The sequence below is a fragment of the Panthera leo genome, chromosome B4 (assembly GCF_018350215.1).
Source record: "Panthera leo isolate Ple1 chromosome B4, P.leo_Ple1_pat1.1, whole genome shotgun sequence".
Taxonomy (NCBI): Eukaryota; Metazoa; Chordata; class Mammalia; order Carnivora; family Felidae; genus Panthera; species Panthera leo.
In genome coordinates, this window is record NC_056685.1 from 121,819,994 (window position 1) to 121,839,435 (window position 19,442).

General features: G+C 36.9%; 1 protein-coding gene across 6 annotated transcripts in view; it reads right to left on the reverse strand.

The window, feature by feature from the left end:
• WASHC3 (WASH complex subunit 3) overlaps positions 1–19,442 on the reverse strand; it is a 104,642-nt gene that overhangs the window by 47,166 nt on the left and 38,034 nt on the right. For 2 of the 6 annotated variants that reach the window (XM_042947528.1, XM_042947527.1), the window contains exons 7-8: positions 10,802–10,833; positions 8,812–8,954 (exon numbers count right to left, since the gene is read on the reverse strand). In XM_042947528.1, the coding sequence (XP_042803462.1) occupies positions 8,812–8,954; positions 10,802–10,833 (175 nt within the window). Of the gene's footprint in view, positions 1–7,757; positions 8,955–9,421; positions 10,834–19,442 lie in introns of those variants that run through there. The other 4 variants (XR_006205055.1, XM_042947529.1, XM_042947530.1 and 1 more) reach the window with 4 other exon arrangements.

Consider the following 19,442-nt stretch of genomic DNA (forward strand, 5'->3'; position numbering starts at 1 on the left):
TGTATAAGGTTTTGAATGGATTTAAGTTCTTTTAAAAATATATGGATATCCATTATTCCATTACCATTTGTTGAAGTGCTACCCTTTCTCCACTAAATTGCCTTTGTATCTTTGCTGGAAATTAGTACCATATATGTATTGGTCTAATTCTGGATTCTCTATTCTGTTCCATTGACTTTCTATTCTGTTCCATTGGTCTGTCTTTATTTACACCAATAACAGACTTTCTCGATTATTATTACAGGTTATAATAACTCTTGAAATCAAGTAGTTTTAGTCTTCCAACTTAATTCTTTTTCTGTTTGGATATTCTAGGTTCTTTGAATTTCCATATGAATTTTAAAATCTGTTGGTCAATTTCTATTTTAAAAAAGGCTTTGGAGATTTTTACTGGATTGCATTTAATCTACAGATCAATTTGCTAAGACTAGACATATTAATAAGATAGAGCCTTCCAACCCATGGATACAGTAAATCACTCCATTTATCTAATTCTTCCTTTGTTTCTCTCAGCGATGTTCTATAGTTCTCAGTGTACCTGTATTTCATATTTTTTTGTTAGATTTATCCATAAGGATTTCATAGGTTTTGATGCTAATGTGAATGGTAATTTTTAATTTCAATTGTTCATTGTTAGTATATAAAAATACAATTATTATATATTGTTCTTGTATCCTTCAACCTTGTAAACTCATTAGCTCCAGCTTTTTTGTAGATTTCAATAGATTTGTTTTATATAGATAAAAATGTTTGCAAGTAAAGAGAATTTTACTTCTTCCTTACCATCTGTATGTTTTTTTTTTTTTTCTTGCCTTATTTTCTTGGCTAGAATCTCCAGTAGAATGTTGAACAGGAGTGATAAGAGTGGATGTTGCTGTTGTAGGGGAAAAGTATTCAGCCTTTCACCATTAGGTATTATGTTAGCTGTGGTTTTTTGTTTGTTTGGTTGGTTGGTTGGTTGGTTTTGTTTTAAATCAAATAGAGAAGTTCATCTCTAGTTTTAGTTTATTGAGAATTTTTAATCAGGAACAGATATTGGCTTTTGTCAAATGCATTTTCTGTGCCTTTTGAGATGATCATATGCTTTTTCTTTTAGTTTATTAATATGATAAATTGATTTTCAAGTGTTAATCCAATCTTGCATTCCTGGGATAAACTCCACTTGGACATGACATATTGTTTACAAATATTTGTTTTGGGGCTGTTTCCAAAATTTGACTATTGTAGATAATGTTGCTATAAACATCAGGGTGCATGTATCCCTTTGAATTAGTATTTTTGTATTGTTTGGGTCAATGCCTAGTAGTGTAATTGCTGGATTGTAGGGTTCTATTTTTAATTGTTTGAGGAACCTCCATACTGTTTTCCACACTGGATGCACCAGTTCGCATTCCTACCAACAGTGCAAGAAGGTTCCCTTTTCTACACATCCTTGCCAACATCTGTTGTTTCTTCTGTTGTTGATTTTAGCCATTCTGATAGGTAGGAGGTGATATCTCAGTGAAGTTGTGGTTTGCATTTCCCTGATGATGAGTGATGTTAAGTACTTTTTCGTGTATCTTTTGGCCTTCTGTATGTCTTCTTTGGGAAAATGTCTATTCATGTCTTCTGCCCATTTTAAAATTTGACTATTCATTTTTTTGTTGTTAAGTTTTATAAGTTCTTTATATATTTTGGATACTAACCCTTTATTAGACATGTCATTTGCAAATATCTTCTCCCATTCCATAGGTTGCTTTTCAGTTTTGTTGATTGTTTCCTTCGCTGTGCAGAAACATTTTATTTTGATGAAGTCCCAATAGTTTAGTTTTGCTTTTATTTCCTTTGCCTCAGGAGATATACTAGAAAAGTGTCGTGTTGGTCAATGTCAAAGTTACTGCCTGTGTTCTCTTCTAGGATTTTTATGGTTTCAGGTCTGACATTTAGATCTTTAATCCAGTTTGAATTTATTTTTGTGTATGGTATAAGAAAGTGGTCCAGTTTTCCCAATTCCATTTGTTGAAGAGACTTTTTCCTATTGGATATTCTTTCCTGTTTTTGTCAAAGATTAATTGGCCACATAGTTGTGGGTTCCTTTCTGGGCTCTCTATTCTGTTCTTTGACTTATGTGTCTATTTTTTCCCAGTACCATACTGTTTTGATCACTACAGCTTTGTAATATAACTTGAAGTCTGGAATTGTGTGCTCTTGCTCTGTGAAAAATTGTTGAAATTTTGACAGAGATTGCATTCAATGTGTAGATTGCTTTGGATAGTATAGGCATTTTAACAATATTTGTTCTTCTAATCCATGATGAATGGATAAAGATGTGGTGTGTATAGGTATATATGTATATATATACACCTACACACACATATGACATATATATAACATATATATTGTATATATTACATACACACATTGGAGTATTACTCAGCCATAAAAAGGAATGAAATATGCCATTTGCAATGACATAGATAGAGCTAAAGATTATGCTAAGCAAAATAAGTCAGTCAGAGGAAGACAAATACCAAAGGATTTCACTTATATGTGGAATTAGAGAAAGACAAATATCATATCCCTTCACTCATATGAGGAATTTAAGATACAAAACAGATAAACATAAGGGAAGGGAAGCAAAAATAATACAAAAACAGGGAGAGGGACAAAACATAAGAGACTCAAAAACAGAGAACAAACTGAGGCTTGCTGGAGGGGTTGTAGGTGGGGGCTATGGGTAAATGGGTAAGGGGCATTAAGGAAGCCACTTGTTGGGATGAGCACTGGGTGTTATACATAGGGGATGAATCGCTGGAATCTACTTCTGAAATCATTATTGCACTATATGCTAACTTGGATAGAATTTAAAAATTTAATTAATTAAAAAAAAAAGAAAAAAAATTTCAGAACTCCACTTTGCAGATTACAATGTGAACTTTTCTTTTTTTTTGGGGGGGGGGGAAGAAAGAGGGAGCACGCAAGTGGTGGGGGGCGGGGCGGACACAGGATCTAAAGCAGGTTCTGCATGGACAGCAGAGAGCCCAATGCGGGGCTTAAACTCAAGAACCATGAGATCATGACCTGAGCTGAAGGCAGACACTTCATCAACTGATCTACCCAGGTGCCCCACAATGTGAACTCATAAGATGATTACTAAAATGGGGCACCTGGATGGCTCAGTCAGTTGAGCGCCCAACTTCAGCTCAGGTCATGATCTCACAGTTTGTGGGTTCAAGCCCCACATCGGGCTCGGTTCAGAGCTTGGAGTTCAGAGTTCGGAGTCTGGAGCCTGTTTCTCATTCTGTGTCTCCCTCGCTCTCTGCTCCTCCCCTGCTGGTGTTCTCTCTCTTTCTCAAAAATAACATTAAAAATAATTTAAAAAACGATTACTAAAAATTTATTTAAGATAAGAATATAACTGATGAAGTATTTTTGTTCATATAAATAAACTTTTCTTTCTTCTATTTCTTGGGAGAATCCTTCAGCTCTTCTGTGCTTCAATTTATTCATTGGTAAAAAAAAAAAAGAGGCAATTAGACTAGATATTTGCAAAGATTTCTTCTAGATTTAAAAATGTTATTATTCAGTCAGAGAAAGACAAAAATCATATGACTTCACTCCTATTAGAACTTTAAGAGACAAAACAGATGAACATAAGGGAAGGGAAACAAAAATAATATAAAAACAGGGAGGGGGACAAAACAGAAGAGACTGATAAATATGGAGAACAAACTGAGGGTTACTGGAGGGGGTGTGGGAGGGGGATGGGCTAAATGGATAATGGGCACTAAGGAATCTACTCCTGAAATCATTGTTGCATTATATGCTAACTAATTTGGATGTAAATTTTGAAAAATAAAAAATAAAATTTAAAAAGTTATTATTCCAATACTTAGAATTTACTGAGAAAAAATATTTGTAAAGTTAACTATGAAGTGCTTAATTCTAAAGTATTTTAATCTACTTATATCAATTTGAATGTAAGTATACACAAATGACTAATAAATATTTTGTAGATATTGTAAAATGAATTTTCCCCAAGTTTATTCACTTATAAGCTGCCAATCTAAAGTAATAGTGTTTTGGGAACAGAGAAAATGGAGTCACAAATAAAATCTTTACACTTCACGTTCCAAAGGAAGATAAATGTCTCTTGTTTAAGCTTCCTATTCAAAATCCATGACACTCCCTTTTAATGTCAGTGCTTTTGTTTATTAATCTTCCCAACAAGAAAGGTAAAAGTGACTGTTTTTGAAAAGACGCCTTGGCACTGTTGCAGCAGCTGTGAAGTACAGGACTAAATTGTGGGAATTTAAGTTCTTCATGGATCCTGGAAAACGAGTTTGTTTTTGTGAAGAACTTGATCAGAAACAAAACAGTTTCACTGAACATTATGTTGTCTGGGCACTCTTCAAGAGCACATGGACACAATTTATTTTCTAACAGAAGCCATGCTCTGATTCAGATATAAAAGTTTCACAGAAAAACTCTGCAGGGATGTGTAAAAGGAAACATTTAAAAATTTTATTATAATTACCACAGACTGTAAAGATACAGATTTAATCATTTTTTACCCTTTGCTCATTCTTGGAAGATTTTAAAAACTAAAATTTGTAATGAAAACGTTCTGGAAATCTCGCGTGTGGCTTACCATCCAATTTGTCTTTATATCTAAGATGAAAATTATACATTTTAAATAAAAGTTCAGATCAATTTGGTGTTTTAGAAGCAGCATTGTGTGCAGCAGAAGCTTCTGGCAGTGCCCTGCAACACATCCCCCAGGCCCACCTTGGATTTCAGTCACAGCTGTCGTAGAGTTCTATTCAATCTTGGACTCCCTCACCCTTTTGGTGATAGCAACCCATCTGCAGTGAATGCCCTACTTCTCCACTTTCTGACAAAATGTCCTTTATAAAGCCATGGAGCCACCCAGGTGTACAGGCAAGTATATCACAGAAGTGTAGAGGAATAATGCCCTCAGTCATTGGGTCCAGGGCTAGTGGACACATGGTCCATTCTCCAGTCCTTCTGATGAACAATTCTGGGAAGGAGCTGTTCATTTCTAAGGAGGTGTTGGTCTTGGAATCAAGTCCCAAGCACCCACAGTGGAAATCTTGGTAATCTACCCTTGTATTTTTTTCCCTGTCCCATTCTTCCTACTCTCTCACTCTTGTCTCCTGGGATTAGTTCACAAATAAACATCTTGTGCCCGAGTGTTTGTCTCCAGATCTGTTTTAGGAAGAATAGAACATAGGACTTTGGTAGGATAGTGACCCTGGAAAACATCCCCAGGGTAGGCTTCTAGAACTGGATCACTTACCCTATTGTTAGGATAAGCAGGACAGTGGTAGTCTCTGGTGTGCCTCACAATTCATAAGAATCTCACTGGTGGTGGACTGGGACAAGAAGCCATGAGTTATCCAGCAGCTCTGTCGGTAGAATGGTTTGGGGGTAAAGGATTGCGGAATTGACTAGCATTTGTTGTCTTGGAAATCTTGAAAAAGGGAAGTAAAAGACTCAGATCCATCAACTATCATCTTAGGGCACACTGAAAGCCAAAAGGCCAATTTCACAGTATTTAAAGAGATCATTATTTCCTCAGCCATAGGACAGCTGTGGTGAAAATCAGGTCCAGAGTTTAAGGGTGGCAGACCTGAAAAGGAGATGAAATGTGCAGCCTCCACACATTTGTTTTGCTAACGCCATAGCCCTGATATCAAAGAGGGATGGAGAAAATCTGAGTGGATGTGCTTGACCAGCTTGAATAGCATGCCAGCCAAAACAGCTCTTTCTCCTTTACTAGAGGAGAGCAGCCTTGCCTTACCTGGAGGCCGTGCGGTTTTCACTTGAAGTGGATACCTTCCATGGAACATGACCTTTACCACCTCAAGATTTAATTTGTCTTTCCCCCACTGCCTTGAGAAGAATAACTAATGTCAAGTTTTAGCTGAGAGAGAAAATATAGTCCTTGATCTGGAAAGAAATAGCCTATTTACTGAATTTTAGAACTGGCTAACAAGTATTGGCAGAAATCTGGAGAACATGTGTGGGAATAGATCTGGAGTGTGTCAGACCAGAGGGGGCAGAATATAAGGCTGGATAGAAGAGAGTTTATTGACATGAGAGCACTCTTGTCACTCAACATTTAACATCCTGGCAAGGACACATGGAACTGGTGCTAACAGGCTGTCGGGATGGCTTCTTGAAACTTGGTCGTGATGGCCTATACTAAATTAGACGGAGATGCTGAAACTGCCTTGTCAAAGGACTGAGGAAGAGGTCAGTGGCAGAGAGATGGGAATGTCAGAATAGATTTATTTCTTGTGCTGAGAGAACCAACCTACTATTTTCCCAGGAAGGATCTAGAGAACTCTCTTTACTAAGGAAATAAAGAATGTGAGTAATGAGGGTGGTGCCGACATCTTTGGGAAAATCAGTGGTAGGTAGCTACATCCCGTAGGGATGCAGGGATATTGTTCATCCTGATATTCCACAAAATCTCATGCTGGTAACTTGTATTGGTAAATCAGGCTAATAAGATTTGGTGAAGAGGAAGTAGGAAGGATCTTGGTGCCCTATAAGATACACATAAGCTAGAAAATGGAAGATTCAGATCCTTGCAGGTTTTAATGGTTCAATGGTCTGGAGGATGCTGGGACATCCCCTCTGAGGTAAAGGACAAGTTATTAAACTCGTGCCCTCTACCATTAAGAACGAGGTATAGCATGTTGGGGATCTTGGCTTTTGAAAGCCAAATACTGCTCTCACCTATTTATGATGGGGAGATTTGGAAGGCTGCCAGTTTCAAATGGAGCACAGAGCAGAGAGGGCTGTGTTCCAGGTTCAGGCTGTGACATAAGCTGTCCTGCTGCTCAGCTGATTACATGACGTACTATCCATTGACACTACAGATACCTGATGTAGAACACTATGTAGCATCTCTGGCAAACTCTACTAGAAAGTTAACATCACAGATCTTAGGTTCTGGAGCAAAGTCATGCCTTTTGATTGCTTGAAAAACAGCTCCTGGCATACCTCCACACCCAACAGAAATTGAAAATCTGATATCAAGTGATTAACTAGAGCTGCCCATCATGAGGTGGGTGTTATCAGATTCACCAAATCATCAGGTCAGATAGTCCCAGTAGCAATCTATCATTTGACAGAAATGATACATTTGGGGATCAAGCCTGAGCAAGTGCACACGGTATGTGTAAGTTACATGGACACGTAGCCTAGATTCCCCTATCACTCACATCTCTTACACTAATGTATCTCCTTCAACCTATTCCTATGATCTCATGGGGAATTACCTATGATCAGTTGTATCAGTTATATATTGCTACAGTTATACCATATAATAACAATGAGCATTTATTATTCACACATCTAGGGCCAGCTGGGAATTGGCTAGGCATATGTTCTAATCTTGGCTGCGCTTGCTCACATTTTGGGGTTGGCTGCTGGGTGAATAGAACAACTTAGCTCTGTTCCACATGTCATTCATTCTCCATCAGACTATCCTGGTCATATTCTTATGTCAGTGGCAGAGGCACAAGAGAAGACAAGACCATCCAAGTAGTTTTCAAGCCTCTGCTTGAATCACATGTGCTAACATTCTACTGGCCCAAAGCAAAATCACATGGTTAAGTTCAGAGTCAGAAGGTGAGGCAGAATGCTCCACCCACAGTGGGAAGGCAATGCAAAAGTATATGGCAAAAGGCACGGAGACAGGGGGAAGTGAAGAACTGCGGCTATTTTTTGCAATATTAACATACCAAGTGACAGATAAGGAAAAAGTAGGCCGTGTTCAGGGATGGACCAGCTGGATAAATTGGGGTGAGACAACAATGACTGGCTTCTCCACTACAGCCTCTCTCAGAGGGGGCTGTACGGATTACTGGTGAGGCAAAAATCTTCCTGATGGACAGAGCTTCTAACAGTGCCCTTGGTCATCCATGTTGATAGAGAAAGACATGGCTTGAGTTAAGGATAAAAACAGTCTTTTGATTATGGTGAAATGTGCAGATTTTTGTATCATGGAATGTCAACTCACCTGAGGAAGCAACAATTAGGCAGATAGGATGATTCCAATAGATTTCAGTCAGTCTTATCCTTACCCACTCCAGGTTTGTACAGCAAACCCATGAATGGAGTAATCACGGTGATAGAGATAGAGGGAGGCCACGTATGGGCCCAACAGCTTGGTTTTTCTCTCATTAAGGGCTGCTCTAGTTACTACCACTATTGAATACGTGCTCTGTCAGCAGCAGAGACCAATGATTTGGTACCATTCCTTTATCGAAACCAAATAGCTACTTGGTAGCAAGTTGTGTGCACTGATTTCCTTTCACCCTGAAGGAGGAATTCATTCACTCCTATACTAATTAATTTGCACTCTTAATATAGGCTTGCCTTCCTTTCCAGCAGTACCTCTGCTATCATTACTATCTGATAGTCTACAGAATGCCTATTATCAACATAGTATCCTGGATTACACTGCCTTGGATCAAGAAACTGTTTTATAGCAAACAAAGAACATGAGTTATTACATCCATGGTCCTATGTATACAGCATCATCCAGAAGCAATTAATCTAGTAGAACAATGAAATGGCCTATTACAGAGTCAGCTTAGGCATGAGCTCAGATATAATATCCTGTAGGATTAAGGTTCTATTTTCCAGGATAGGATACATGCACTATACCAATGACAGCATATGATTCTCTGTTCCCAACTTCAAGGTGCAGGAACCAAGAGGATAGAAATAGGATTGGCCTTTCTTACCACCATTCCCAGTGAGCTACTTGTAGAATGTGTTTCCCATTCCTACCACCTTAGGCTTTGCTGGATTGGAGGTCCTGTATCCTGACAGGGTAAGGGGAAGAAGCTGGCACACTTCCCCCAGGAAGCACTGTAAGGACTCCACAAAACTGAAGCTACAGCTGCCAACTGGTCCTGTTGGGTTGCTCATGTCTGTGGGACAACAGGCAAGAAAGGGGAATTAATATGTTGGTTAACATGAGGAGCTAGAAATGTGATTACAAAAAGAAACAGGGAGAATGTGTCTGGAACTCAGGTGATTCACTGGGGCATGTCTTGATGTTTCCGTGCCTGATGTGAATAGTGAACAAACAATTGTGATACTCATAGCCTAAAAAGGGCAAAGTAACCAAGACCCTAGATCCCTGAAGGGATGAAGGTCTGGGCCACTCAGGCAGTCAACCAAACTAGACTAGCTGAATTTCTGGCAGAGAGCAATGAAAATCTCAAATGGCTGGTGGAAGAAAGAGATGATGAATATATTTTGGCCTTGGGTTCAGTTGTAGTAACAGGAACTGTAGCTTGTCTAATCGTCCTGGGCAGTCTTTTATAGACTGTTGCTGACCATCACTTTGAAGACTCAGTGATAGAATGAACTTAACATGGGACTCAAGCAGTTCTGAATAGGTAAGAACTATTTATTCAAAAACAAACATCTCTTTTGCCAAACATCACATCTCCTTGTCAACTTCTGATATCAGCCACAACTGCACTTAGAGAGTTCTGAACTCAGACCTGTCCGTTTTTGCTAGTGAAATCCTACCACAAGTGTGAGGCATGCATTTTTCCGCTTTCTGTTCCAAGTCCTTTTTCAATGTTGGGGTAGCCTACTTTCTCTCATAAAAGGATAGCTCAGAAATGCTGGGGTAGTCACTTCTCCTGGAGGTAACTTTCAACTAATAGGGGATGGAAACTGGTTAGTAATTATCCTATCTGTATTAGGTGAATATTTTGAGGAGGCACTTGGTAAACTTCTCAGGTCTTAGAGTTCAAAATGGCAACCTTGGTAATAAACTTTTGTATGGGTTTTCTTTCTCTTGCTCTTCCTGTTCTCTCGCTTCTGCTTCCTGTGATCACCTCACAAATGCCATACTTACCCCCAAGTCTTTTCCTCAGGGTCTACTTTCAGGTGGGCTAAACTAAGACAGGTACCATTAATCAAATGCATTTATATATCTTTCCATGTAAGTATTTTAGAGATTTTCTAGACTGCGCAAATAATTATTCATGAAGAATTATTTGCAAGGTGAGGTAAGGACAGCATTTTAAATTAAAGATTTTTTTCTGTTTAGGCAATAAAAGAGTTGATGACATGATGCCTGCTCACTGTGAAACACACTGAAACTACCTTCAATTCAATTTCTATCTGATAATATTCTAAGAATATCTGACACTTTGATAGTATATGAACTAATGAACAAGTGGTGAAAAGCTCTATATGCCAATAAATTTCAACTTCATAATTTCTATGACATATAAGCTTCAAGTTGTCACTGAAAATTTAAATCCAATATTAGTCTCTGCCAGAAAATTCTTTAGCAATTCTCGTAATATAAATGCACTTAATACTTTTCATGCTAAAATAGTCACAAAAATTGAATAACTCACTTAGTCAAATTCACTTTTTTGCATTGAGTCTATTTTTGATCACCAAACTCACATTGACTTCATTTTCAATGCTCACCACATCCTGAAATCTCCCACCTTGGTATATGCAGCACTAATGGCACTTTATTTTGGTTATTCTACTTTTCAGTATTTTGGTAATAAGACATTCTGCCAGATTATAAATGCTTTATTATTATTTTTTTAACATAGAGGGAGTTTGGTGGTAGATATATAACCATTTGATGTTTTTATGACTAAGAGTTCAAGCTCAGGCTCTCTTTCTTATAGAATGTAAATGCATACCCACACATGTATGTGTAACTGTTATCAAAATTAAGCTTAGTCACTAAAAGAAGATTCACTATCTGAACTTTCTTCTGTATTTTTTTCACCTTCACCATCAGGCACTGGAGCATCTGGCCTCCTGAAAGAGAAGGAAACAATTTGGTTTTTCCAGTTGAAAAAAAGCAATTACTATCTGCAAATTAGGTTCATCCTAGAATATTGCTGTTAATAAGTTCACCGAGTCTGTGTCCTTAACTGGGAGTCTCCCAGTCTCCTCCACAGCATGCTTCTCTTTGGCTTTTCCAGCACTCTGGGGATTACTAGTGCTATTCCTGTATGGGCCACAGTGCTGTTTTCTCTTGCCAGTCCTTACAGAATTTTCTAGTTCAGTACTTTCTGCTTCTCATTCCATGGAGACCCAACTACAGACAGAGATGTGATGTGGAGAGGCTGGCGTGACCAGTGCTACGTCTCCGTAGTCTCCAAGTATACAAGAGGTACAGAGAAAGGAAAGCTAGAAATGGAAAGAAAACGAAAATCTTTATGTTCCAGGAAAGCTGCAGAAAGAAATTTACAAATGGAAGAGAGTTAAAGAATGGCCATTAAGAAACACAGACAGTATGGAAATTTTGCAGGGGAGAAGAGGGCCTGGTAAAAGGTTCTTAATGTTTGTTGAATGTTTTCACTTATATTTTATCTTCATAGAATGAATGTAAAAAGTATGACTTGGTAAAAATAATGTCTTGAAGATTCCCTAGGTAAAACAAGGAGATATGAGAATGATTAAACTCAACTTTGCAGGGAGATATAATAAACCAAATGAAATTTTACAACAAACCAAACATTCAACTAGATAAGTTCCATAGTGTTTGCTAGTAAATTATCTAATCAATATGGTAATACTATCATTCAGCCTCTATTCACTCTCACTGAGAAAATAAGTTAAGCAAGTAAAGTATACTTTTGGGGAAACTAACAGGGAATGGAAGAATAATATAGCTGCTCTGTCTTAATAATTGAGAACTACCAGACTTATTTCTCCCTCAGGCTCTTTGATTCTTATTAAAGATTTAGGACACCAACCAATAAAACTCTGCTTTGCCATAAATAAAATCACTGTTACTAAAATTAAAACATGTATAGTCTACCATGTACACTTAGTTATTAAAAACTATGGCTGAGTTTTGGCTTATAGTTTTTAATATCATATCTGTCATGTACAAAACAGAAAGATATGCTGGCACTGCTCCCCAGCAATGGGTAAAACAGAAACTCATTTGCTCTGCTGCACAGTTTTAGATTATACCTATTAGGAAGTTACATGTACTCGATACAGTAAAACTTTGAAGCTGGGTAAGGCGTTTACCAGGTTTTGACTGATACTCCATCTGCCTAAAACACTAACATGAGACCACAGTCTTCATTGCTCTCCATAGAAGCAAGACTGTGGAACCACTGGGCATGAATACTGGGCACATTTTCCAAGTAAATCTGTCTTTGCTGTATTTGTGATTTCTTACTGCCTTTACTTTGTTAAAAAAGAAAAAAATTACCAGAGGGAATTTGAATACAATGTAAAAATTATATCTATGGCAACTCAAACAAATAAAACAATGTATATGATACCCCTAAATAAATGCTACTAAGGGTAAAAGCAACTTAAGCCTAAAAGGAGCTGAAATTATAACATTAATGTATGTGTGTAACCATTTTTTAATACATGTGATCATCACAGCTGTATAGCATAGTGGTTAAGAACACACATTCTGGAGCCAGACTGCCTGGATTCAAATCCCAGTCTTGCTACATATTTGAGCGATTTTGGGGAAGCTAGGTAACCACTTTGGATCCAACGAACCGACTGGAGTATTGTAATGATTAGAATGAATTATTATATGTAAAGTATATCAAATAATATCTGGCACATAGTAAGTATATTAAATAAATGCTATCTTCGTGGTCATTGTCGTCGTCATAGTCATCGCCATCATCATCATCAACATCATCATCATCATCATCATCATCATCACGTACCCACAATTTTGCCAGGAACTGTGTTAGGTGCTAGAGATACAGAAATGAGTAACAAGTAGTTCCTTCCCTGAAGAAACTGATATTTTAGGGGGATATTTTAGAGGGAGACAGAAATATAAATTATTATTATAAATGTGATATACATAAATACAGTCGTAGTAACTATGCTTACGTAAAAAGTTAATTCACTCTATGAGGTTTGGTCAGAGAAGATTCCAGAGAAGTGGAGACATTTGTAAAGGGTTTTAAGATATAAGTAGGAGTTTCTCAAAAACAGAAAAGGTGGGAGTAAGTGAGGATGAGAGTGTTCTGAATAAAGAAAAAAAAATGGGAATGCATGCTGCATTTGGGAAACTATAAATCATTTGGGAGGTAGAGTATAAAGTAATTGCAGTTCAAATTTGATGAAATTAGAGCATATGGTAGGAGTAATAGGTATGAGAATTTCCTTCCTTTTTTAGGATGAATAATACTCCTTTGTACGCACATATTATATTTTGTTTATCCATTCACCTGTGGATGGGCATTTGGATTGTTTCCAACTTCGGGCTACTGTGAATAATGCTACTATGAACATGGTATACAAATACATGTTTCAGTCCCTTCTTTCACTTCTTTTGGGTATATATCTAGAAGTGGACTTGCTCAACCATATGGCAATTCTATGCTTAATTTCTTGAAGAACTGCAATACTGTTTTCCATAGCAGCTGTATCATCTTACACTCCCACCGGTGGGGTTGGTGGGATTCCAAGGGTTCCATTTTCTTAGTATGTTTGTCAGTATTTATTATTGTTTATCTTCATTCACTTAAAAATAAATTGTATGCTACTTTGGCTTGGAATTGCTAGGCAGACAAATGAAAAAGCATATACTAGTTCCCTTTGGGTACAAAAAAGAGAAAAACTTCAAGATACCATGAGAATCAAATGAAATAATGTATATGAAAGCATTATCTAAGTTAAAAAGCTTTATAGAAATGTTAGTAGCAGTAATAAAACTTATAATAATACCAGCATTTCCAGCATATTCTTAGTGGGAACAAAAATTTGGCTTTTTGTCTTATGATCAGAAGTGCTCTTGCTTGATCCTGTATATATGAACCTTTTAAGTTGTCTTTTTATGCAAAGTTTTTATTTAATTTTATTTATTTTTGAGAGGGAGGTGGTTAGGGGCAGAGAAAGAAGGAGGCAGAGGATCCAAACCAGGCTCTGTGCTGACAGCAGAGAGTCCCATGCAGAGCTTGAACTTACAGACCATGAGATCATGACCTGAGCCAAAGATGGACTTTTAACTGACTGAGCCACTGAGGCACCCCCCACGCAAAGAAGTTTTAAAGATATATTTGAAAAAGTTACTACCTTAAAGTATTGGTATAAAGTTTAGTTTCTAAAAATTCAAATGATTCACTACTAAAATTAGAAGATGAGGACTTTATAACAGTTTATCTTAAATATACAAGTAAATCACTAAAAAAGAGTTTATCAGCAAAATATAGAGACACATATAAAGTCAAAAGTACATTCATGATGTATCATGCATGTTTTTTAAAAATCTCAATCTATAGTGGTTCAATGATAAAAAAAAAAACGCTAGGTTGGTAGCTACATTTTAATAAGCATACTTATATAATTTGTGGCACCAAGATTATCCAAAAAGTCTTAACAAAATCAAAATTATAGGAGTTTAACATTAAACTCATTACTTAGTCTATCTTTTAAAATAAGTATTTAAATTTTTTAAAAATGTTTATTCAATTTTGAGAGACAGAGTACAAGCAGGGGAGTGGCAGAGAGAGAGGGAGACACGGAATCTGAAGCAGATTCCAGGCTCTCAGCTGTCAGCACAGAGCCCAATGTGGGGCTCGAACTCACAAACTCTGAGATCATGACCCAGGCTGAAGTTGGATGCTTAACTGAGACACCCAGGCGCCCCTAAAATAAGTATTTTTAAGTTACTTATTAAAGTTACTAGGCTGACTTCAACAAAAAAATGAGCCAAAATTTAGAAAGGAAAGGAGAAGGAAGAACTAAACACATACAAATTAGTACTTTTTAGCATAGTAGATGCTGTGTGCAAGTTCTTTTTGTTACCTTTCTCACTTATGGGAATCAAATAAGGATGTCAGTCACAATCTCTGTTCCCCCACTCTTTCCCTATAACCTTCCTTGTTTTAGTCACATAATCCAGGCTTGGCCAATCATTAAGAATCTTCCCCTGGGATGAGAGATTGATTCAAGGGAGGGCACAAGACCCACGCAGGGCCAATCACAATGTTTCCCTAGAAATGAGCTATAATATTCCATAGTTTATTTTGTTCAGTTAGCAAAACTAGCAATATTAAAGCCTTCATAATTGTGAATTCCTTGGCTTCAAGCAGTAAGCTCATCTGTAGCAGGAGAGAAGTGAATGACTATGCCAAGGAGTAAAGGTGGAATGGGTGCTAGGAAAGAGAGAACACCGGCAGCCAGACAGCAAGCACTGATGACACGGGGCCTTAGATCCTGCCCTACTACCTGGACTTCTTTGCTATGTGAATCAGTAACTTCTCTTTTTGTTTAAACTAGTTTGAGCTGGTTTCTGTGATTCTGAACACGAAAAGAGTCCTAACATACAAATATTGTTGGTTTAATTTGTTTTCGTTAAAGAGATATTTATACTTGTGCTTAAAATCACAGCCACTTTGAGGACACAAAAACCATATAAACATACTTTGGAAAAACATTTTTTAGTGTAGATAAATAGTTTAAAAATATTTTTCATTTTCTTTAAACCTAAGACCATTGAACTTAAAGCAGATTAAGTGACAAAAACATTGTTAGTAAAAATATTACTGAGTAGGTGGTTATGGGGAGAGTACAGTAGTTATCATCCAAATCACTTTTCAATATCAACTATAGCACACTTAGAGCTATAATGTCACATGATACTGTTGTCACTCAAGACTGTTCTGTCATAGCTCTCTCTAGGCAATGGCAATAGGTGGTCTTCAGGAAAAAGTAAAACACTAAATTCCTGAACCAAGATTGTACTGACCATATAAAGATCTTTGGGGTGGTTATAAAAATGACAATCTAGACTACGATATTATAGTAGCTAGTGAGACTTATTTCAGCATTACATTTACTCAAACTACACATGCTTTGGTCTTTTTCTTCTGAATGCCCATCAACCCAGGTATATCCTGTCCTTTGTTGTGGTACATAGATTCCTGCAGTCAGGGAAACAATGTAATGCCTAATACTATAAAGAAAAAGAAAGTCAGCCCTCCTATAAGAACTGGCTTTTGCCATTTATCTTGGGGCCCTTTAATTCCCAGCTGCTCCTTTATCTTTTGCTTACTAGTCATTGGCAGGCCACAACTTCTTTTTAAGAACATCTCTTTAATATTTCTATTATTTCTCTGACTCTCGTGATCAAGGTCTCCAACACTAGACCAATAACAATATTTTGACATTGTTTTTTCCTGTCTTGTACTTTCTATCCAGTTTGCCAGCCAGTGGTTGAGAAACGATAATTACATTGAATGGGATTCCAGCTCAGCAAGAATTAAAAATGGAAGCAGTAAAACTATTTTTTGGAATTGTTCAGTTGGGGAATTGAGGTCTATCCCACCCTCAACCAGCCAAAGCCCAAACTTTAATCCATTGTGTTGTTGTGTGTAGCAGGACATAGACAAAGATTACTGGCAGATAAGGAATTCCCGTAGAGGGCTGGACATCCTTTCAGTATAATTAACAGAAAGTTTTCTTGCTTTCCAGTATCCTTTTGGTTAACACAAAGAAATCCCCTCTTGTCAAAGTGAGGCTGAGGTGATTACTTTTACTTCTGGCAACCATAACTTTGGTCATTCCACAGTCTGGGAGGAGGTATAAATGTCTTTTGAATAAATATCTCCAGGACAAATGTCAATGAGCTTGTTTGGTTCAAAGCCTGCACAATAACTTGACTCATTAGATGTTTTCATTAGCCAAATCAATATGTTACACCCACTTACATCAATGGATAGATCATCCAAACAAAATTTATAAGGAAGTATCAGCCTTATATGACACATTAGACCAGATGGACTTAAGATATATAGAACTCTCCATCCAAAAGCAACAGAATATCCATGTTTCTCAACTCCACATGGATAGATCATGTGTTAGGCCACAAAACAAATCTCAATAAATTCAAGAAGACTGAAATTTTATCAAACATTCCCACTCACAATGGTATGAAAGTAGAATCCATTATAAGAATTAATGGAAAAACTAAGAACATGCTACTGAACAACCACTGGGTCATCAAAAAAATGAGAGAAGAGGGGCGTCTGGGTGGCTCAGTTGGTTAAGTATTTGATTTCAGCTCAGTCATGATCTTGTGGTTTGTGGGTTCATGCCCCACATCAAGCTCTGTACTGACAGTGCAGAGCCAGCTTGGGATTCTCTCTCCCCGCTGCTCCCCTGCTTGTGCTCACTCTCTCTCTCTCTTTCTCTCTCTCAAATTACTAAACTTTAAAAAAATCAAAGAAGAAATTAAAAAAATACCCAGAGACAAATGAAAACAGAAATATGATATACCAAAATCTACAAGATGCAGCAAAAGTAGTTCTAAGAAGAAAGATCACAGCAATACAGGCCTACCACAAGAAAAAACCCAAAATCTCAAACCATCTAACTTTACACCTGACAGAGCTAGAAAAAGAAGAAAAAATAAAGCTCAAAGTCAGTAAAAGGAAGGAAATATTAAAGATCAGAGTGGAAATAACAGAATAAAAAAACAATAGAAAAGATCAATGAAATTAAGAGCTGGTTCTCTGAAAAGATAAACAAAATTGACAAGACTTTATCTAGACTAACAAAGAATAAAAGGAGTCTCTAATAAAATCAGAAAGGAAAGAGAAATTACAACTGACATCACAAAAATACAAAGGATCAGAAGAGATTACTAAGAATGACTACACACCAAAAAAACTGGACAACCTAGAAGAAATGAGTAAATTCCTAGAAATACACAATTTTCCAAGACTAAAGAAAAAGAAAATCTGAATAGACCGATTACCAATAAGAAGATCGATTCAACAAAGTCCAGGACTAGACAGCTTCACATGTAGTGAATTCTACCAAGCATTCAAAGATTTAATACCTATCCTTCTCAAACTCTTTCAAAAAATCAAAAAGGAGTGAATGCCTCCAAACTTATTTTAGGAGGCTGGCGTTACTCTAATACCAAAACCAGACAAAGACAGCACACACATAAGCGCGTGCGCGCACACACACACACACACACACACACAAACACACACACAAACACATACACATTACAGGCTAATATCCCCTGATGAACATAGATGCAAATATCCTCAACAAAATATTAGCAAATTGAATTCAATAATACATTACAAGGATCATACAGCATTATCAAATGGGATTTATTCCAGGGATGCAAGAATGGTTCAAAATCCACATATAAATCAGTGCTATATGCCACATTAATAAAATGAAGGAAAAAAATCATATTATCATCTCAACAAATGCAGAAAAAGCATGTGAAAAAATTCAACAGCCACTTATGATAAAATCTCTAAACAAAGTAGATATAGAGGGAACACATGTCAACATAATGAAGGCCATATATAACAAACCCACAGCTAACACCAGTCAATAGTAAAAAGCTGAAAGCTTTTTCCTCTAAAATTAGGAATAAGACCAGGATGCCCACTATCCCCACTTTTATTCAACATAATATTGGAAATCCTAGCCACAACAATTAGACCAGAAAAAGAAATAAAATGCATCAAATTGGAAAGAAAGTAAATTTGTCACTATTTGCGGATGACATGATACTATACATAGAAAACTCAAACAATAGCACCAAAAAACTATTAGAACTAATAAACGAATTCAGTAAAGTAGCACAGTACAAAATCAACATATGGAAATTTTGGTGTTTCTATAATCTATTAACAAATTATCAGAAACAGAAATTAAGAAAACAATCCCATTTACAGTTTCACCAAAAAGATTGGGGCACCTGGATGGCTCAGTTGGTTGAGTGTCTGACTATGACTCAGGTCAGGATCTCACAGTTTGCAAACTGAAGCCCCACATTGGGCTCCCTGCTGTCAGCACAAAGTCTGCTTTGGATCCTCTGTTCCCCTCTCTCCGCCCTTGCCCCGCTTGTGCTTTCTCTCTCTCAAAAATAAATAAAACATAAAAAAAAAAAAAAACAATTTCATGAAAAAGAATAAAATGCCTAAATAGAACTTTGAATTGAAAGACCTGTATACTGAAAAGTATAAGAAAGACATGGATGAAAGAAATTGAAGAAGACACAAATAAATGGAAAGATATCCCATGCTCATGGATTGGAAAAATTAATATTGTTAAAATGTCCATGCTATCCAAAGCAATCTACAGATTCTATTCAATTCCTATTGAAATTCCAATGGCCTTTTGGAAAAAATAATTCTAAAATTTGTATGGAAACAAGCTCTAAAATCCAAAGCAATCTTGAGAAAGAAAAAAGCTGAAGGTATCATGCCTCAATTTCAAACTACAGTACAGAGCCATAGTAATCAAAACAGTATGCTATTAGCATAAAAACAGACACACAGATCAAAGGAACAGAATTGACACCCCAGAATTAAACCCACACATATATGGATAATCAGTTTATGAGAAAGGAGTCAAGAATATATAAAGGAGAAAAGGCAGTCTCTTAAATAAAT